This window comes from Epinephelus moara, chromosome 18, assembly GCF_006386435.1.
Source record: "Epinephelus moara isolate mb chromosome 18, YSFRI_EMoa_1.0, whole genome shotgun sequence".
In the NCBI taxonomy this organism is placed as follows: domain Eukaryota; kingdom Metazoa; phylum Chordata; class Actinopteri; order Perciformes; family Serranidae; genus Epinephelus; species Epinephelus moara.
Genome location: NC_065523.1, coordinates 9,878,421 through 9,901,124, shown reverse-complemented (window position 1 = coordinate 9,901,124; position 22,704 = coordinate 9,878,421). Strand labels below are relative to the sequence as shown.

General features: G+C 37.9%; 1 protein-coding gene across 2 annotated transcripts; it reads left to right on the top strand.

Moving 5' to 3' along the window:
* The first annotated feature begins 181 nt into the window (after positions 1–181).
* On the top strand, positions 182–19,058 carry pigq (phosphatidylinositol glycan anchor biosynthesis, class Q). 2 transcript variants are annotated; one of them, XM_050069568.1, is made up of 14 exons: positions 182–243; positions 2,408–2,605; positions 4,549–4,735; positions 5,017–5,237; positions 5,605–5,801; positions 6,045–6,176; positions 6,296–6,416; positions 6,871–6,997; positions 7,196–7,349; positions 13,188–13,299; positions 13,388–13,468; positions 14,874–14,988; positions 15,377–15,438; positions 15,854–19,058. In XM_050069568.1, the coding sequence occupies exons 2-14, from the start codon at positions 2,453–2,455 to the stop codon at positions 16,004–16,006; spliced, it is 1,815 nt and encodes a 604-aa protein (XP_049925525.1). In that variant the 5' UTR covers positions 182–243; positions 2,408–2,452; the 3' UTR covers positions 16,007–19,058. The 2 variants fall into 2 exon arrangements, with proteins under 2 accessions (XP_049925525.1, XP_049925524.1); XM_050069567.1 differs by lacking the exon at positions 182–243 and adding an exon at positions 892–1,012.
* Positions 19,059–22,704: the final 3,646 nt, after the last annotated feature.

The window sequence follows — 22,704 nt, the reverse complement described above, 5'->3', positions numbered from 1 at the left end:
GCTCTTTTTAAAAAAAAATCTCCCAGCACTATCTTTTATGGTGGCAAGACAATTTAGCCTTTAGAGATTTGATGCAAAAAATCTCTCAATAATATTTCTGTTATTTTTAGGCTGTTGGAGGTTTTCTTCCCGCTATTTTTCTTGCTGTGTCACTGAAGGAGGAGATAAATGTCTTTACAGTTGGGCCAACTCCTCATTCACCAAGAACGCTGATCAGCAGCAACACACACTGGGTCTATACTGGTGAGTATCTAGATTGTTATTATTATTATTATTAGTAGTAGTAGTAGTAGTAGTAGTAGTGGTAGTATCGTTGTTGTTGTTGTTGTTGTTGTTGTTGTAGTACTGTATTAGGTTATAATCATTAAGATTCTGATGATCAGAGTTTTCATTGACCTGTAACAATTAAACATGAATAATTGGGGGTTACAAGCCCATATGACAATAGTCTAGACAAAAAAAATGTTTGGTCTTCAAACAAGGTTAATATTAGAGATTTTTTTTTTTTGTTTATTAATACTTTGACTTCACTAATAAGCCTTTTCTAAACCACTGGAGCTGTCCCATGACTCCTGTTACCTTGTGAGAGCATGTTGAATGTTTTGTGTATGTATTCTACTTTATTTATTTATTTATCTATTCATTTATTTATTTCATTTATTTCTTTATTGTGAAAGATTAAATGCAATTTCCGGTGACTACTTTAAAATCAAAGTGACCAAACTGATAATGCACGTGACAGAGTCGAGAGAAAAATAAAGAAAAACATTTTTTTCATACAGTCTATGGTTTTGTCATAGTCCAACTTCCTCCAATTTCTTGGCTTAAATAGTAAAATTTTAATAACGACTCGACGGTAGGGTCATCGCGACAATAGGAACTTACATGAACGTTGTGTTTCTCACCGGAGCTTTAATGGAATGGACTGTCAACAAAGAACATGGCGCCCAAATCCTGAAATCTGCTCGACGTTAGAAATGCAAGTTGAACGCTTTTCGCGTCGTTGAAGAAGGTAAATAATGTACTTGTCTACACAAATATCTGGTGTCCATGTTGCCGTCACACAGTTTTATCTCTCTGCTGTATGACGTAGCGTTAGTTTCATTCACATAGCTAATTAAGTTTGATTTTATTAACAGTCAAAAGACTGGTGAACCTGGAGCATCAATTAGTTGTTGAGGAAGAATCGACCCTCGTTAACGCTCTCATTGTTCAAATAAATGTTTGGTAAATTTGTCTTATTCTAGCAGCAATTCCCCCCTTTTGCTTGCTAACGCTGCCGCTAACCTACTTTCCTGTGTAGCTCGTTAGTTGACATCACTGTCACTGACATCAATAGCTGCCCAGGGCTTTGTGTGTTGCCACAACATCAAGAAACTCGATATTTGAAGGGCAAAGAATAAGGTCAACCGTTAGTGTCGTTAGTTCCGTTTGCTCACCAAACTCCAAACAAAACAGGAATATATTTCATAAATGATAGGGATCCATTCTTAGATTCGGGATACATCAGGTATTATTATACATTTTGTTACAATTCCTTTTTATAAATACGTGATGTTTTGTCGCGTTTGTTCATCAAACTGTTAAAAATTGGAGGGAAAAATGACACTTCAGAGCTTTATTTTGTTTGTGTTTCATCCACATGATAAGATGCCTTAAGTATTTTAATGTATGTCTTCAGGAAAAAATACTAATTTTGCAAAATGGTTTATTTCAGGATAATGTAATGGATTATAATTACTGATGCATATGAACTTTACTTAATTGTAAAAGCTGGTAAAGGTGGGGCTTGTTTTTTTGTTGTTGTTTTTTTACCATATACTCTGCCAGGAAGTAACGATTTTACCTTTACTAAAAACAATATATCATAATGTATTTGCTAACAGTGTTTTGTATTATTAAGCAGAATCTGTAGTGTAACTCTTAATTAAAGCCAGAAAATAAGTGTTGTGGAGTAAAAAAGACAATATGTCCCTTTGAGATGTAGTGGAGTAGAACCATATATCAACAATGTCTATCAAATTCCTCCCTTGGCTTTCAAAAGATAGGGGAATTTTTACATTTTGAATTCACTGCACTCTCCTGGAGGATCAGCTTTACACCAGCTTTTTTGTTATAGCACACAATTTGACCTTTTTTCCATGTGTTTTCTCTTAATATCTTGGAAATTACTGAGCCTGAACTGTATATTCATATATTAAAGATTTGTCTCGTAGGAACTAATGGGCTTGAAGCTGAGAGCCACAGACAGGGTAGCGAAATCAGAGAGTATTGATAGATAACTGAAGCGTTATTGGTTTTGGTGTTTCATGGCTTTTGTGGACAATAATATCAATATTGAATAGCATTAGCTGGTCCCTTATACTGTGCAGCAGAGTTAAAAGTCACCTGACTTGTTCTTTCTCAGATCATCAGAGCTGCTGGACGCTGAACACTAAGCTGCTGTGAAGTCATGGTGCTGAAGATCTTCTTCCCACAGTGCTGTAACCGGGCAGACAGCGGCCTTCTGGTCGGCCGCTGGATCTCCGGCCATGACTCTGCCGTGGTGTTGGCGGTGATCCACTACCCGTTCATCCCTGGACAGGTCAAACAGTACGTCCAACAGGTCAGTGCAGCACGGGACAGACCTCCATGTCCTCTCAGGTCTGGATAAGGGTTACAGTAAATTTAGCCCCAGATTGTGCCTCTCACTGCTGTTTTGAAGGTGTTTCCAGACTCCTCAAGGATTCTTATAAACATCTGGATTTAGAAAAATTAAATCCACTGCACAATAAAACCTGTTTTTAGCATGTTTCCTAAGTTGCTCCTGTTTTTTCCAATCCAAAAGGATAACTGGGGATGACATGTCTTTTCACTTAATTAAATGGCTTATGCTATGTTGGTAAGACTAAAAGAGAGCTTAAGACCCGTATCTCTGAACACAAAAGCAACATCAGAACCAAAGACGAAAAATCTTCTGTAGCAAGACACTTCACTGCAGCAGGTCACAATGTTTGCTCTTTAAGAATTTCAGGGAATAGAAGAAGTCAAACCACTTAAAAGAGGGGGAGATAGAGAGAGAGCTCTTCTACAGAGAGAGGCTTTTTGGATCCATAGTTTACAGACAGAATTTCGTGAAGGTATGAATGAAGAGTTGCTGTTAAGTTGTTTTCTGTGACTACTATAGACTGATTTATGGTATCGTCCATGATACGGTGTGGGCACTATATACTGTGCTTTGTACCCGTTGAATTTTCTGTTACTGACGGTGCATACTTGAATGACCTGTTAGTGGAACCTCTCAGTGACTATCTGCACTTTATGTTTTCACTGTGCTCTTATGATCTGAATGTTAACTGAGGAGTGACTATTTCTATGAAGTTCTTTTTTTCTGTACTTCTTTCCCAACCGTTATTTATGGGATAAAGACGCAGATCTGTTGTACTCTATGTATTTTACTGTGCACTCATCATCTGATTAAGTAAGGGACAGTGACCGAATGTATTTGTACACTTTGTCTATTTCTAATGTATACAGACATTTGTCTCTTAACGAGGGACAGCTACTCAGAGTGTCTTGATGCATGTTATTTACTTTACTACGCATTTATGGTCTAATTGTTAATTGAGGGACAGCTACTCAGTACTTTATTCTTCGTACTGTGCACTTGTGATCTGATTGTTAATTGAGGGATAGCTACTCAATGACTTTTTTGCACTTTATTTTTCTTACTGGGCATTTGTGATCTGATTGTTAATTGAGGGACAGCGACTCAGTGACCTTTTTGCACTTTATTCTTCTTATTATACACTTGTGATCTGATTGTTAATTAAGGGACAGTTACTCAGCGACTTCTTGCAAGTTTTTTTCTGCGCATTTATGATCTGATTGTGAATTGAGAATTGGTACTTACTCTGCCCCCTTATACACACACCGTTGCTGTTCTCAGTGCTTTTCTGTATATGCACTTGTGATCTGATTGGTAATAGAGGGACAGTTACCCAATAACTTTATGTAAGTCTTTTCCTGTGCACTTATGATCTGATTGTTATTTGAAAATTGGGTACTTTATCTGCCCCCTTAAGCACACGTTTTACTGTTGTTCACAGTGCCTTTTTGTACGAGCAGAATTTATTATGCATATATATATATATATATAAATTTTTGGTGTATCTACTGCTATTTTGCCGTGACACACTTGTTTAAGATTGTTGTATTGTTATTGTGTTTATTCTTTGCCTGTGAGTTGGCACTACATTGTATGGAGGAAGTGTAAAGTGTCTTTCCACACACCTGCTCTGATTGCTTCGAGCGTACTTAAACGCCACTTCCGTAACCTGAGTTACATACTGAAGAAGACTTTCTGTCGAAACGTCTGTGTTTCTGGTACTGCCACCCAAGTTGGTTTATTAAATTTACCAAAAGGACATTTGTGAGTGCTGGCATTTTTCCCTTTTTCACTTAATTAGCACAACATGAACCAGAATTGCCTCATTAACGTACAAAAGTTAAAAGACTTTATTAGTCTCTCCTCCTCCCTCAACACACTTCTCCATCTTTTTCACCCAGATGCAGGCCCAGAGTGGGGTGGAGCTGTCTGTGCTGGGTTCATGGAGTTTACCCAAAGATGGTCAGGAGGGCATGGAGAGCTTCCTCAGAGATCTGAGCACCATCTTCCCACAGGAACGCTGGCTCCAGATCAACCGCGAGATAGGCAAGACAGGCTTCACCTGCCAGATCCTCAACCGGGATCAGAGTAAGACCCTCAGACTGATTCACACTGAGTTTATACAGTGGTACTGGAGGTTTCTGCTAGCAGATATTAACTTCTTATCACTAGTTTCAGGTTATGTCTCATTGCAGAGGCTTGTGCAATTTGGAAAGAATCGATTTAATTGAGTAACATAATAATTTTCAGGTTTTGGGGTGGATTTTTTTTTCCTGATGTATGCAGAATAACTCTGTGGCAAATACTTTAGTTTCTAACAAAGAAAGCTATCAAGAGTTGCTAATGAATTTATCTTTTGTCATGGCCAGATGGAAGAGTAATTCAGCGGGAAACTAAGAAGAAAAATGAGAAGGAGGAGGAGGGTGATGGAGAGGCTGGAGGTGATAAAGAAGAGCAGGAGGAGGAGGAGGAGGAGGAGAAGATGATCTTTGTCCACTATGAGCAGAGGAAGGTGATGTTGTCACAGCTCCATCCCATCGAGAACAGAGTGCCAGACCCCAAAACTGATGCACCATCTGAGCTGAGACAGGTACAAACAGAAAAAGTGCTGGTTCTCATTTGAATTCCTGTTTGCTGATTTTGGTCATTTAAGTAACATGAATGAAAATTTTAAATTCAGGATGTTTTTCTTTGAAAAAACTGGCACAAGCTTATAAAATACAAATTTCTGAATTAGTTTTTCTCCCACACTGCAGCCTAAAATCCTGAAGGAAAGAATAATGATGCTGCATGAAATATAAACTACCAAATGTTTGGCCTCTCGTTTAATGTGACATGACATGTTGCCAGAGGATGTACAGACTAAAATCCATGTATGATAGTGACTCAGATTACAGGTGGATGCAAGCAGGTAGCCATGTGTATCCCTAACATGCTCTTTCTCTACTCTGGTCCAGATGTTCCAGACAGTGGCCCACAGCCAGCCTCTGTTCTTCCTGGACAGATACGACGACGGGCCACTTAAGTTGACACACTGGCAGTCTGAGGGTCGAGAGGCTAGCATCATCGTGGAGCTGCTCAAACAAGCGTCCGTACCACTCTGCCTGCTCATCAGCTGGCTGCTCTCCATATGGACCTGGATCTGTAACATCCGGTGAGAAGGGAGGAAACTTTATGGATAAGGCCAGACATATTATGTATGGTTTGGATTTTTTATTGTTAACAAATCGCAATAAAAGTGTCCAAAACCAACAAAACAAAACAAAACACATCAACACGTATTGTTGATGTGTTTTTAACTGACACTGATTGCTGAACTATAAATATAAATCCGGACATTGAGAGGCAGCACTCTTTAAACACCATCATTATTTTCATTATCAAATTTTACATTTAGGCTCTTCAGTCTTTACCCACTGCAGTTCCTGTCCAGTAAGCTGTCCACCTGTGTCCAGCTCAGCTACAGAGCCGAACACATGAGGACGATCAGTTCTCGGAAACCAGCCACGGAATACACGCAGTTCATGAGGTGATTGTTGTAAAAGTGACCTAGAAACTCCCTGATGTTATGGACTTTCCTTTGCTGAAAGTGACAGTACACCTGCTGTTCATACCTTTATGTTTGTTTGTGTCTCTGTCTTTCTGTAGGAAAGCCAACATCGTGGTGTCGTTCCTAGTGGATGTGGCTCTCGGCATGTTGCTTATCTGGTGGCTCTATGGAGACAACCACATCACCATGTTAGCCAACACACTGGTGCCTGCAGCTGATGTAAGTGTGTGTTACAGAAATCAGACTACACAAAGTGCCAGAAAATTAATCTTTTAAAAAATGACTGTTATGGCACATTCTTCCTCTTTTTTTTCAAACAGATTACAAAACAGAACAAAAAACAGAATATCAGGATGATCAAATGATAAGGAGTCAACAACTATTGCCACTTTTGGCATCTGTTCAAATGATGATATACAATTTAAAGGATTTTGTGCTATTAATGGAAAACAAGCCTTTTGCAAGTTACCGCAAGAAAGTTTAGGTTAGTAATTTGATTTAGTAACAGTAATCAAGTAAATATTAAACCTGATGCCTCGTCACTGGCCTCAGAAATAGTAGTTTAATTTAAAATAAATTCTCAGCACACAGTCGACTGACAGCTGAGTGAACTAACACAAGTTGTGATTAAAAACTGAAATTGTCATTATGTTCTTGTGTGATTCTTCCTCAGCATGTGGCTAAAGAGCTGCAGGAGCTGTTGCAGTGGCTCATGGGAGCTCCTGCAGGGCTGAAGATGAACCGGGCCCTGGACCAGGTTCTGGGCCGCTTCTTCCTCTACCACATTCACCTCTGGATCAGTGAGTCACGGCACAAAACAAACAAAAGGCACACACACTCAGGGCTTTATATTGTTCTGATAATCTCTCTCTGTTTATATCTGACCATTTTCATGATAAAAAATACAGAAAATAGGACTGAAAGCTCTAAACGAACAAGTATTACACTTGTCAATGTACTGGTCAGACCTCCACCTTGATTGTCATGTTTCCATCTAGGCTACATCCACCTGATGTCTCCCTTCATCGAGGGGATCCTGTGGTATGGAGGCCTGTCAGCCTGCTTCGGCCTGACCTTTGCCCTCTCGCTGCTCTCTGACATGGTCGCCCTGCTCACCTTCCACATCTACTGCTTCTACGTCTACGGAGCCAGGTGAGACCTCAGCATACATCTAACTGCTACTTTATGTTCAGTGTTTTTCACTGCTTGACAGAGAAGTTTTATGTTTAAGAAGTATTGTCCATGTTGATTTAGCTTCTCTGAAGACTGAATCACAAACTAAGAGTGGCAGCTGCTAATTCATAATAGGGTCGAAGGCTTTAGAGGTTTAATAACTCATAGCTTTTTTAAGTGTATGTTGACGAGCACAGCTAGTCTGTAATTACCTGACGAGGTAATAGAAGCCGCCTAGTGGTGTAAATTTACTCTGCTTGAACAAGTGCAGCTTTTGCAAGTTCTGTAGGGTTGCATGCCCATGAATCGTTCACTCCTTCGGTGTTTTGGTTTTTTATTAGTGAAATGTCTGAAAATTAAGATGAGAAGAAATTATTGGTGAAACAGGCCCCTTATGAACTGTGAAGATCTCACGTTAAAGGCTACAAAACACACCATCCTTTTCTCTCTCATGTGTCAAGTGTGTTTTATAAGAATTGCAGCTGTTTTGTTTTTATTGTACATTTTGATGAAATCCCTCACACATCTGTATGACCTGTTCTTGGTGGGGAACACTGTCTAAATGCAGCTGCTGTGCTCTTTCTGTTGCTTATTTAAGCTCAGCATATTGACATGTGATAAACTTGGGTGCTTAGTCTGAACTTGTGTTTTGTGTGAATGAAATACACATACATATATATATATATATATATATATATATATATATATATATATATACTGTATGTATGTACTATGCTATATTAAGCTTCAGTATACTATTTTTTGCCATTTTTATTTAACATAGCGCTGCACAGTTAATTAAAATATTATCAAAATCGCAATATGGCCAACTGCAATATCCAAATTGCAGGACCTGCAGTTTTTTGATGAAGGTAAAATGTGTCCACCATTACACCATTACAAATGACACATTCTGATGCTACTAAGATGCACCGGCAAACCATATTCTGAACTGAAGGGAACATACTTGTTTGGTAAAGACCCCAGCAAAAATCCCATCATCATTTTTATATTTTTAAGAGATGCCAAAATGTCTGTCCAAAGACTTGATACATATTCTTTGTTTTCCCAAGATGTTTCTTTAGCTGTCTCACCATCATTCACAATTGTAACATAATAACTTTTTTGGATATTTTTAATTACATTCTGCCAACACACTACTATACATACTTGCTTGCTTAGAATTAGCATGTTTTATTGGATTGGGACACTGTAGATTTTGTGAGATGTTCCTTTTGATGACCTGCAGGGGGCATGTTTTTCCAACCTTTCTTTTCCTGTGTTGCTCTAGTGAGACATTTTAATTACAGAGTTCTTACTGACCTGTACATCAGAGTCTCATTTGAACTTTTTTAAATGTCATTATGAGGCTTGAGTGGAGGTGGGGGCTCAAAATGACGAGAACAATGCCTTCATCTAGGCCAGGAAAGTAAAATGGAAAATAATCACCTTTTATGAGTTTCATGGCTATCTGCCTTAGGATATTGATACTTTTTATAGTCACCATAGTGTTTTTATTCACCAAGGTCTGGAGATCTCAAAAAATATATGAAAGCATTTTCTTGGAATGATGATCATATTAAATATCATGGCATTTGACAAATAGTTATGATAAAGTGATGGAAGAATGAACCAACCATTATTACTACCATCTTTGGGCAAGATGTGAATTGTAATTTAAGACCTGGTCAGTCAAAGCAACTTGGTCCTAAAATGTGCAATGATTCTGTTCACTGGGAATTTGTTTTGGAAACCGGAAAACATACCTATGGTTTAGGAATGTAACCAAAGAATAAACAACAGCAGTAAAGCCTATTCTCGCAGCAGCACACCCACTACATTCAAATGCATGTGAAGTCATGCTTTCATTAAAGGTATCTGTGTTGTGTTTTCCCTTCAGAGAAAGCAGAGAATACCATTGTTATTATCTCTTTCATTGTATCTGGTACAACAACACAAATCATCTGAATCTGACTTGGAGAACAGGATGTTTTGTATCACGTCATTGTTGTTAACTGGGTCAGACGGTTATAAAAAATAATTAAGTGCTTCAGGTTGTTTCCTTCAGTCTGCCTCAGTTGGTGCACACTCAGTATAGAGGAGACGAGCAGAAGAGCAGTTTGCTCAAGGTGTTTGCTTTTGCTGTTGTCTTGAGGACAATATAATCAGTGATGATATGAGAGGGTAAAGATTATGAAGATTTAGCTGCCTGGACTCTTCATGCTTCATGTTGAGCCAAAAAATTGAAACTCCTGTCATTGTGAAGCGTCTGCTGACTGGTAGAATAACTCAGAAGCATGTTTTGCTCCATTAACATTTGAACATGCATGTATAGTGGACCTAATGATAATGTAAATGGTGTCACTGGATTCATAAGAAGTCAGATTTTTGTTTGAAATCCCCCCTTTTTCATATTTATTTGAAGCTGTGCTAGCAGCTCTAGCAATGGCAATGTCCACCGCTTTTGTTCAGACTGAAATATTTATACAACATAACCTTTTGGATAGACATTCATGTTCCCCAGAGGATGACTCATACTGACTTTTCCTCTATCACCACCAGGAGGCTCGCATTTGTGGTTTTTAATGAAATCAGCCATTGAATGGGTTGTGATAAAATGTAGTTTCCACAAAATGTGGTTTATGTTCCCCTCGGGATAAATTGTAAAAACTTTGGTAATCCTGTGACTTTCCATTTAGGGCCATCATCAGGTCAGCATTTTTAATCTGTCCAGTACTTTAGTTTATGACCAAATACCTGCACGACTGATGACCATCAGCCTCAGCTTGTCTTGGCTTGTTTACAGATGTAAACACAAACACATGTTATCATGAAAACAAACTAAATTAAAATGGTGAACATGGTAAACATTATATCCGCTAATCACAGAGTTAGGCAATATATCTATATTATGTTGATATTTTGGATATCGTAATAGCGTAAGTGTTGTCTTTTACTAGTTTCAAAGGCTGCTTTACATTTAAGTGTTGTAATTTTCTGAACTTTTCAGACTGTTCTGGCTGTTCTATTATTTGCCTTTACCCACTTACACCTTATATCCACATTACCGATGATTGTTTATCAAAAATCCCATTGTGTAAATATTTTGTGAAAGCACCAATAGTCAGACCTACAATATTTTTGCAATATCGGTATTGAGGTCTTCAGTAAAAAATATATCATATTTGATTTTCTCCATGTCATTATCTAAAATGTGGAGCATTTACTGTATACTTTGGTAAAACAGCTCAAACACTGACTTCAGCTCCATGGAATTTAAAAATGTCCTGGTGCATTATTATGACTCAAAGATCCAAATATAGTTTAAACTATGTCACTTGGTTCTTGTATTTTCAGCTTGTCAAACTTCTTTCATTTGATAACATGTTGAGGCATGTATAGACATGCCCTAACATGTCACGGTAAACCTGTTTGTAGATTAAAGTAAAAGTGACGATATTCCTACATCATGGCTGTAATGTTAACTCCCAGCTACACTCAGCTCCTTTTATTTCCGTCCTCTTCTATTGAATAATGACTCTGTTGAGTCTGTGGTGTGATGGAAGGCTGAACACTGTGATAATAGTCTTGGATGGAGGAGAGAGGATTGACTAAATTATGCATTTGCTCTAAAGATAGCTTGGCTCCCTCGCCCGTGGTGCATAATGAAATATTACCCACTTTCCTTGTTGCATATTTATGCACCAGCAGCTCTTGGAATATGTGCAAGTGTGTGTTTTTAAATTCAGTTTGAGAACCTTTGTCAGAGTCACTTATTAAATCTGTATGCTCTGACCTAAAAATATCTCCTGCTGTGATCACAATTCACTTTCTACATTTGGGAGGATGAATTATAGCTATCCATGTACTGAAGATTTGGCTTTACATAGCTTCTCTGTCTTTGAAAAGGACAATTTACAGCTGTTTCTGAAAAGTGGTCGATATTTTTTAAGTTACAGCTTATGGGATTTTTGTTGCCAAATTTCAGATGATACTTATTTCTTGTCTCCAGTTTCTAACCCCAGTGTGCCCTCCAAAGGGTGACAACTCCCCTCTACATCTCAACAATAAAAATGAAATAAAATATGGCTTCAGAACATGACAATCCAAAGACAAAACTGTACAGGAAACCAAGCTGTGTAATTTAATTCTGATTTCTTCCAGTTCTATGTACATAGTTCAGTTTTTCATTTGACATTGTTTTGTTTCCCCTTTTGTCCCCATTTTTATCCGTGGCGGCAATAGCTGTGGCCAGAGGCATTATGTTTTCGAGTTGTCCGTCCGTCCATCCATCCATACGTATATACATATGTACATCCAAGTCTTGTGAACACAATAACTCAAGAACACTTTGAATTAATTTTCTTAAATTTGGAACAATTTTCCACTTGGATCCAACAATGAACTAATTAGATTTTGGTGGTCAAAGGTCAAGGTCAGAGACAAAATTTCACACAAATGTCTAATAACATAAAATGATGAAGTGATAACGTTATATATCCTAAAGGTCAACTTCACTGTGACATCATAAACTTCTGCAAAAACACTCTTCTGTCCATTAATAAACATCATATCTCAGGAACAGAAGGGGAGACATTTGGTCAGATACTGAATTGGTGACACTAATCTCGGTTGTCCACCTTGACCACCTTGTCCATCAACTGTGCTGATTTTATAGATCACCCATGTTTTAGAATTTGTAGCTTCTTCACAGTAACATCCATATTTGAAATATTGTCAGCTGTCATGGCAACATGTGAGTCTGGACAGACATGGATGTAAACTGTAACTGCAACTTGATTGGTTCGCAGAGGCATACAACTGTGTTGCAGTTGTAGTTATTTTATATTTTAAAGGTCAGGTGATATGACATCCTATTTAACAGTTTACTTTTTTATGTCTTTACTTTGTGATTGATTTAAAGTGTGCCTTAAATGTGTGCCACAGTACTATAAGAGGACATTATAGCAGATCCAATATGATTATAGAGATAACTACCTTGGTTGGATGTTTTCTTCTCTTGCTTTTTTAAAAAGATGTATTCATTACTTTGAACATGTAGTTGTCACAATAAGGTGAGAAATATGTAGCATATAGAGCTCCTGTTGTAATCCAGCACTGAAATCCACACTCCTAAAATACTAGGCCCGTTTCCACCGCAGGAACTTCGGGGTAAATTTACGGGGCCGGGGCTGTTGGTGCGTGTCTCCACCGCAGGAACCACCCCCAAAGGACAGAGTTCCGGAACTTTTACAGGGGCTAAACAAGTCCCTGCCTCGGAGTAGGTACTCAGAACGGCCCCGAAAGACTCCTGGCTGGGGCTTGGGGGTTACTTGGTGCTGATTGGATATACTCAAGGCGGGATGTGACGTCAACAGAGAGCGACAAAATTACCAGCATTTTTAAAACTCAGCATGGTCACGCAACGATTATCACATCCAGAGCCCAGTAACTTTACAGGAACCTTCCTCCTACTCCGCCCTCTCATTGGAGACACGGCGGTTGAGAGGGCCGAGCGAGAGGACGTTCCTGTAAAGTTCCTGCCCCCCAAATAGTACCAGGAACTTCTTCAGTGGAAACGGGCCTACTGTTGCTGATCAGGATTAACTGTATGATCAGCCACTTGGTTCAATTCTCTCAGTGCATAACTAAACTCTCATATTCAACAGTCCAACCCATTTCTCTCTCTCTCCTCTCTGCATTCGCTGAATCCTTTCTCCTCTATTTTCTCCCACATTTCTTCTGTCTCTGTACACCCACTGTGGAGCTGAATCCCAGTTTATTTCACTGGTATAATTTTGTCTATCTGTCTGTCAGGTTGTACTGTCTGAAGATCTACGGCCTCTCGTCTCTCTGGAGGCTCTTTAGAGGGAAGAAGTGGAACGTCCTGCGACAGAGGGTGGACTCCTGCTCCTATGACCTGGACCAGGTAACATACACACATGTACACACACATCACTGTCATCATAATAGAGATACAGACATTTACAGTGTGGTTGTATCTTGTGGTGCTTCAGCTCTTCATCGGGACGCTGCTGTTCACCATCTTGCTGTTCCTGTTTCCCACCACAGCTCTCTACTACCTGGTCTTCACTCTGGTAAGATGAGTCACAGGTGAAGAAGCTGTTTCTGCAGCATAAACTTCTTTTGTGCCAGCCTAGTTTCAGACAACTGAATCACAGCCCACATTTAGAGCAGTAGACAGGGTTCTGGAAAAGTCGTGAATCATGATAACAGCTCTCCACAGACACCAAAAAGGAAACTTTTCCTTGTAATAATGGCCAGATATTCTTTGAATTAAACCTCCTTGGAAGTCATTAGAAATTATTACTCACTTGTAAATTCTGTTTCCAAACTGACTTCACACTGCCCAGGAATGAAACTGTGGTAGAGAAATACCGAATCATTTTATTTAGTTAGTTAGTAAGTTAGTTAGTTAGTGGTCTAAAAGTATTCGGGAGTCTTAAAATATGGGAATATCCCCAAAACATTTCACCATGTGTACGTTTTGAACTTAGAATGGTTGCTAAATCCCAGATTTCCTTAAAGAATAAAAAGGGCATTGAGGTGGTTGGTCATGGATGAATTAAATTGATGTCTCTGTGCAGCTCATTAACAAAATCTGTGTGTACCAATAGCTATGTAGACAATACAGACTCATAAGCACATATTTCCCATGGCTTGTTGTGGCTGAATCTAAATGGAAAATACACTGTAATGTCTCTGATAACACTTAAACTATAAAGATTATATTAAAGTTAATCTCCACCACCTGCTACTGCTTCATCATCAGCTGATAGAGACTCAAAATAGCACCTGCTGACTCGTATTCAAACAGGTCTGGTGTTATTTGCAGGCAGTTCCCCGTTTGAAAACCAACCGATTAGGCTTGGGCAGTATGTGTTTTTTCATACCTTTATACCCTCTTGAAGTTTCACTGGGGTGTATGAAGGTATCTGTGTGTGGCACTTTATGTGTTTTTTTCCCGCGCGGTCTCTCTCTGCTGTTGCTGGTTTTTTTAGAGTCCTGTAACATTATCCCCACCACTAGCAGTCGCTATGTTTCCCAACTCAGCTGCCTGTTTACCCTTAAAGACTGGCCTCTGGTGGTGCATGCTGTGCACGACATACAATAATACACCCTCAATACAGCATCTCCGTATGAGTTTAATAGAAAGATGAGTGTCTATTTTTTGATGGTATCAAAAATTCTTACTATCAGGATTTCTAAATACCATGGTAGACAGTAGTATCATGATACCACCCAAGCCTACAATCAATCCAATCAGAGGACAGAGGTTTGTAGGATTGTGAATGCAGACGTTGTTTACCTGTGACACAGCCCCAAAAAAAAAAAAGATTTAAACTGACAGGAGATGTATTTTTGTGAAGAAGACAGATACAACTTTAGTGGGGCGTCAGTGGCTTAGTGGTAGAGCAGGCGCCCCATGTACCCATTAGGATGGGTTTGTTTGTAACACTTTTGTGTTCGTGTGTTGTGCAGTTGCGGCTGGTGGTGGTGCTGTTCCAGGGCGTCCTCCACCTCAGCGTCGACTTCATTAACTCTTTCCCTCTGTTTGCTGTGGCCCTCCGCATCACTCGGCCCTACAGACTGGCAGGTACATCATCTTTTATCTTGGATCCACTTCAGAAATCAGAAAATGATTGTAAAAAAATGTATTATAATATATGAAACTGCATGCTGACAGGTTATTCCCATAGACCAGATGATCTGGTTGTATTTTAGACCAACCTTGCTGCTTAAAATTTGCTTATTTTGGAGGGAAATTGAATGTGTGAACACCTAATGAGTTCATGTTAAAGCAATGTGGAAGAATGATTGGACAGACGGATGACAACATGACGCATGGTATCTGCAGGTCATGTAGTATTAAAATAAAAGTTCTAAGTTAATAGGTGGATAAACAGATGGATGACATGATTTAAAAAAAAAAACATACACAGTTGAGTCTATACTCATCCTGTCCTTATTGATGTACTTTACAGAGGGTGTAAAGTTCAGGGTGCTGTGTGAAGAGCCTGGGACAGCCCTGCACCTGCTGATGGAGGTAAGAAGTGACATTTTGTTTCGGTTTAAACATCTTACATGTAGAAGTTTAAGTTTGGTTAGTGTCCTCAAGTCCTTCCACTTGCCCCATAATCAGAACAGAATAAGTTTTGCGTATTTCCTATTACCTTGACCACTGTATTCTTCTATAAGCTAGCATTCAATGCCAACTTTCAGGAGAATACAATGGTCAGTTTTCTGTTCCTGACCAGTCCATAGACTCTCCATAGAGGCATGATACTTGAGTTTATGTGTTTTTGAAATAGTGTAGATTTGTGCATTTAAATCAAACCAAAAAGGCATTATACAGAGGCCACTACTGCTCAAAATATTGGCATTGTACAGTATGACTGTACAATGCCAATACATTGTCAGTATTTGATCATATGATCACGCTTATACATGTTCTTCCTCAGATGAACCCTCTGAAGTGCAGCACAGTGGTCCAGACCTACCGCACTCCGACTTACAGCTGTTACCCCAAAGACTCATGGGTGGCCCTGGTCAAGAAACTGTTTGTTGGGGAGCTGATTTATCCCTGGAGACACAAAACCACCAAGACCGACTGAGACACATCAACCAGAGATGTGTGAGAGAGAAATAAAAGGAAAGATGAGGGAGCAAAGGAAAGGGAAGTGACTGAATAAATAATGAGATGGAAACAGACAGATGGAGGGAAAGATGGGAAATGGGAAATGGGAAACAAGGGTGAAATCGGTAGAAAGACCTTTCAGTAGCGCTGCTTTCATGGTAGATGGGAAGAACGTCACAGAAAGCTGAAGCTGCCAGGTCACCATGCTTTTTTTCTGATCAACATGAAGAAGAAGAACAAAAATAAGCTAATTTTTTAGAGCACGACAGACATGGCATTATCAGCCATAAACCTGAACACCAGCAAGTAGTCATGTCCTGCTCTTTTAAGAATTTTTTATTTTGAATCATGCTGTTAAGGACTTGACATCAAGCATTTTTATTTAGTTCATAAAACTGAGAACTGGTAACATCATCAGTAATTTACTCATATGCACTGAATCCCATAAGGAAACAACACTGAAGGACCAAAACAATTCTTTACTGTGTGTTTGAATGTGGGATACGAACACTCCACATTATCAAATAAGATTCATTTCAAATCCCCAGATGAGACTTGACAATTACACCACACGTTGATATTATTTTTAAAGCCTAAATGACCATGTTTTCCCCTACACATCAGTGAAATCTTATCTGTTTGTATGACCAACAAGCTTTCACGTGTTAGTTCATGTACTGCAGTTCACACACTGGATGTTTAAGCCCTCAGCTCAGTGTAATCAGCTATGAAACACTTAATAAACATGGATGTATTGTATGTCACTGTTGGTGTTATGCCACTGCTGTTCCACTGGCTCGCAGCACTTATAAATAGTACATCACTCATCATCCAAGATACCACTTCCCACTGTCATATACAAACTCTTATACCATTTATTGTCTGAAGCTGATTTAACAAGAGAAGTTAAATGTTGAGCTAAGTTTAACTACTTTATATACTGCTGGGTATCTGAAAGGGATTCATTGCTGATTTTCAACCAGCTTTGTATCATAACACTGTTACCAGCACCCAGATTTCCTTCCTCATCTCTCAACCCAAAAGCGTCATCTGGCAGATTTTCTCTGGCTCTAGGGCTGTTGCTGAAACTACAAATTGTACTTCCAATTTTCGTACGCCCGCCACCACAAACTCAAAGAGTATAGATGCGAAATTGAGAGAGACCTGCCCCTCTCTCTTTCAAACTCAGACCACACTCAGATCAAACAGTAAAACTATTTAGTGCTGATCAAATATAAACCAAGATTCTCTTACTATATTGGCCATTTTTTGCCTAAAATGCACTATTTGGCTGCAATACAAGAATTTATGAACAGGAAGCAGGCACCATACTGTTTCCTGTATAGTAAAAACGGAGGCCGAAAAAAACTAAGGTCAAAGAGTAAAACTAAGCTGTGCTGATCAAATATGAACCAAGATTCTGTCAGTGCGTTGCCTATTTCTCATCTGAAATGTTTTCAGAAACATGCTTTAGCTCACTGTTTAACTGTAATTCAAAATCATTTGTTACCAGCCAGCTGCCATGTTGTTTCCCGTGTCAAAACGGATGAGCTTGCATTACATCACCCACCAGCCGAAGTGTTTATTGATCCAGGGCAGTGCGTTGTATTCTGGTAATTGCAGCTTTTTTCATCTTTTGAGCAAAAACAAATGCCACAGTCCTTTCCCTCTGTTTTCTCTACTCATGTAGCACCAAATTTAAAAGTATTTGTGTCTTTCTACTGCATTGACAGCCCAGTTTTATGAGAAGACCATCTTTCCAGCAATGAAATTACTTCTTTAAACTCAAATAATACCTAATAATTTATTAGTTGATTTATGTTTTGTATAAATAATCTAAAAGTGCCAAGTAACTAGTAACTATCAAATGAATGTATTATTGTAAAGTACAATATTTGTCTCTGAAATGAAACAGCAGCAGCATAACAAAAACCAACAGTCGTACCATTCACTACAACAAAATGGTGTGCCATCATCCTGTGTTGGTCACTGAGTTTTCCTGCAACACTGCCTTTAGGTTATACAAGATACCTCGTAATCTCATCGGTATATTGTCATGAAATATGAAGACTACATTCATGCTACCCAGAGTGAAAACATCTTGGTTTTAATGACCCCATGACCTTTACATTAGCACCACTAGAGGGATTTTAGAGAGTAAGTCGTGTTTAAGTGAGACTATGCAACTTGCTGAGTACTAAAACGTAGCAGAACAGTAGCTCAAATAAAGAGTCATCAAATCAGTGAACCGACTCAGTATTTAGCTTAAAAATTTATAAAAGAATCTTAACTAATTAACTAATTTTCCAGTCTATAGGATTTTATTAAACCTGGGTCTACGAGCAAAGGAGCAAAATCTCACCTAGTTATCAGGTATTTATGCATTAACTGCATTATTTATAAAATTTTAGATTTTATATTATTAAAGTATTAGCAAGAGTGTATTTCAAATGATTTTAACTGGACAAACTGATTTTTATAATTTCTTTCTAATGCTATTTGTTTTATTCTTTTAGAGTTTTAGTCAAAAATGAAATGATAAGTGTTTTATTTTAGGTTCATTTGTCGCCATATTTCCCTTATACACTGGACTTATTTGACTCTGACAGATGAGTCAGAGAGACAGATGTACCGTCATGCTGTACTGTTGTGGTATAAAGTGAATCATTGTAAGTTGGACTCATTCAGCTCTGGCACAGTTTGTCAGCATTTATTTGTTTTTTGTTGTTTTTTTAATGTGCCTATTCATGCCATTTTTTATGAACTGTCCTTGATTTCTTTATAACAATCCACCTGAACCTGCTTTTGTTAACAGAAAGTCAGTTTCAGACTGAATCTTTAATGTGAATTATTCCTGTTTTATTTTACCTAACTCTTTACATCCTGCTCCTTAGTGTGCTTAGCACCAATTTCTCATTGCTAAACTATTAAATTTGAAACCTGTTTTTTGTTCACCTTTTATTTTATCATCTCCCACGGATCTGTACTAAATGTTCCATTGCCATTTAATAAAATTCATGCATATTTAATATACTGGTGTCTCCTCTTTTCAGATGGGGCTTATCTGTTCATAAACAGCTAATGAAGTAATTGGAATAGAAATCATGGCAGTCTTACACGATTTAATCTAATCTGTAATGTCAATATGAGCCAAATCCCAGAACTGCTCCATTAATAATTAATTCCAGAGTTTATGTGCTTAGAGTCAATGGGATTTATTCTGACAGCAATAAACCATAAACAATACGTACTGCTGCAGCATGCATGTATCCAGTCTTATAGGAATCCTGTGACTTCCCATTCTTCTTATTATTATAGATCCAAACTTAGCTGTAGATTATAGAAGTCATGCTGTACCTCAGTGGCTTTCAGACAGTCACACAAATGGTGGAAAGATCTTGCAAGACTGATGATGAAAACACTGCATACAAGTCGATACCCCCAATATTCAAACATGCTAGAATATGCCCCAACCACAGTCCGCAGTATATTGATACAAAATATAACAAAAAATGTTGCTATGATATGACAGGTAATCCCTCTGTCCATAATAATCATTAGTAAATGTAAATAAGTTAGACTAATTGCCATTATTGTTACTCCTTTTTCTAGTATTACTGTGTACTGCAGTTCTGCATGTGGTTTATGCAAGTGGTCTTGCTGTAACCCAGTAGTTGCTGAACTGCTGATGGCAGGTACAATAAATGGCAAACACTGTACTGTCTTCTATTTCATTACTTTCAAATGTGTTAGAAAAATGTAATATTATAAAATAGAGTGTTGAAGTGTCAGTCATTATGTTGCACTGCATGTGTAATTTATGTAGACATTAGAAGTTTTCATTTATTGTGTATTTAAGCTTCTAAAAAACAAAACTCTTTGAGTTTTGAAGCAGAAAGTAGATCTTGTTGGAAAAAGTTTGAAAATATTCTTGGATTACTACATTTTGTGGCAAACCGAAGAGCACTTCAACTTTTATTTTAGTAGTTTACTTGTTCATTCGACCTCTTACATTGTTAAAAGCCTTATCAGTGTGGAGATTCATATATTTTTTGAGTTTTAAGGTGGACAGTTCACACCATGTTACTAGGCCTGTTGGAAAACAGATTTGGTGAAAACAGAAGCTAATTCACGATTTCTCGTGTAAATTGTTTTTTGGGAAGCTGTCCCCACCTTATTGCATGTATACACAGTATATTAGTGTCAGATAGATAGATAGATAGATAGATAGATAGATAGATAGATAGATAGAGCTTTATTCATCCCCAAAGGAAAATTTAACTGTCCAGTAGCTCATAAAAAACAATAACCACACTTCCCCTCATCAACAATAAAACACTAATATTAAAATAGATATATAATTTAAAAAAAATTAAAATGAGTGCATAAACAGAAATTAAAAAATTGATTAAAATTTAATTAAAATTGTCCATTCCACAGTCCAGTCCAGTTGTGGCTAATGTGATGTGTGTGAGTGTGTGTGTGACTGGATCTAGGAGGCGTTAAACAGTCTTAGCCATGGGGACGAAGGATCTCCTGGAACGCTTTGAGATTGTTCAATGTGCTCCTCTCCACCACAGTTCTTAGTGGGTCAAGTCTCCTGCCGTCTACCAAGCACTGAGCAAGCTTTTTAACCAGCCTGTCCAATCGCTTGGAGTTTTTGTCCGTCAAGATGCATCCCCAACACACTGCAGCATAGAAAAGTGCACTGGACACCACTGTGTGATAGAACATGGTCAGCATCTCCACACACACATCAAAGGACCTCAGTGTCCACAGGAAGAACAGATTTATCTCCTAAATAGTTTGCTACAATGCAATAACTGTTTAACAAACTTTTAAAGTATTTCTTTATTTTGGAAACGATATCAGAATATTTCATATATATAATACAGAAATGTGACAATCTATGACATCTTAAATGAAATAAATGTTTTGCAGTTATGATTTAGTGATTTTCATTGGACTTAAAGACACCATTTTTAAATACACATGCTAGAGTCACATGACTGTCACATGATGATACAGGTGAAATACAAAATCCCCATAAATAAATAAAAAAATTATACATATGCAAGTATTAAATCAAGTTATGTTTTAAATAGTAGCCCAAATAGTTACCATTTAAAGTTTACAATTTACTATTTGTACTATTTGATCTATCTGTCCATGTAGTGACAGGTGTTGTTCCTTATGATCTGTGTATTCAGTGGACCCCTGATGTATTTGGTGTGTTGTTCCTGTCCTCTATGTGTAATGGTGGATATTGTTAAGTCCTATAGAAGAATTCGGGACATCCTATTGAATATGGATTTAGATCTAACCATATAGAAGGTATGACGGCCTCTGGCCTGATATTTTTTCTTATGTGCTCCGAGGTCTTCTCTCTCTATATAAGAATGTACATGTGCTTTTTCTTAACATACAGCCCGGTCTTTAAAAACTATTCTCTTTTTACTGTTATAGTTCTGGTAGATTCCAGATGACATGATTTCTGGGTTTCAAAATAAAGGATTTGAAAGTAAAACTGCAGAGAAAAAAAAACACACACCGATAACAAAAAATGCAAAGGCAGGCCCCCAGAATATTTGTATGTCTTATAATGACTTTTATTGGCTTTTTGTATCTAATGTTTATTGATTTAGTTGTACTTGCTGAGCATATGAAGGTTTCATGGTATAAAATATTTCTTAATTTCTTTAGGCTTTAATGAACTTTTTAACTCTTAAGGGCTCAGAAAGCAGTCAAGGCGGGAACACTTATAACCAGTCTGACGCTTTCAGAATAAAAGTACTTATGTGCATGGCATGTGTTGTATTGAGTTTACTCAAAATGATGTGTATATGTTTTGTTTAAGAGATTTAGGATCACTAGCCAGGTACTATGTGGATGATTGTTTCTTTGTTTAATGGCACGCAAACAGTATAAATGTCTAATTTGAGATCAATAGTTAATGAAATAAAGGGATAATGTTGCTTTTAAAATTTTAGTTACCAGTAAATCATTTTGTGCCTGTTTATTTCATTGGATAAGTTGTTAATTGCTGAACTTTAACTAGGCTAAATTACAGATCTAAACGTGCAGTTATATCTTCTTCTTCCCATTTTTAATGTCAACTTTCAACCAGGCAGTTTGACATATTCTATTAGAGGTTATAAAGTGGATTGCCCATGTTGCCTAACATGTGAGACCACAAGTTTTATTACTGAAGGATATTAACATTTTATGGGAAATAACTGTAACTCTGAAGACCTTTAATAAATCTGCTTAATCAACTGATCAATTAATCCTTATTTTCAAGAGCATACAAGAGTGAGCTCCAAATGGCTTAAAGAAGAAATTATGATATACTCAAAACCTGTTACCAGTTTAAATGTGCTTTACTCATCATGTTATCTTTAATGATTTCATTCAAGCTGTTGCTGCCAGTCTGCTCCATTCATTATATCTGTGTGTTTGTGTGTGTGTGTGTGTGTGTGTGTGTGTGTGTGTGTGTGTGTGTGTGTGTGTGTGTGTAGGTGTTTGTTCTCTGGAGATTGTTCTGGCAAAGCTAAAGAGAGGTGACTCATGATGTTACAGAAACAGATTGATACAGATAGCATCAAACTATAATTAGCCAACGAGTGTACATCACATGTCATAATATTATTCATGTTGCAATGCAGATCCGCTGCA

Coding starts and splice junctions, on each gene's coding strand:
- pigq (XM_050069568.1), top strand. CDS start 2,453: ATGGTGCTGAAGATCTTCTTCCCACAGTGCTGTAACCGGGCAGACAGC. Junction 5,802..6,044: donor ACCTGGATCTGTAACATCCG/GTGAGAAGGGAG, acceptor TTTTACATTTAG/GCTCTTCAGTCTTTACCCAC. Junction 6,177..6,295: donor GAATACACGCAGTTCATGAG/GTGATTGTTGTA, acceptor GTCTTTCTGTAG/GAAAGCCAACATCGTGGTGT.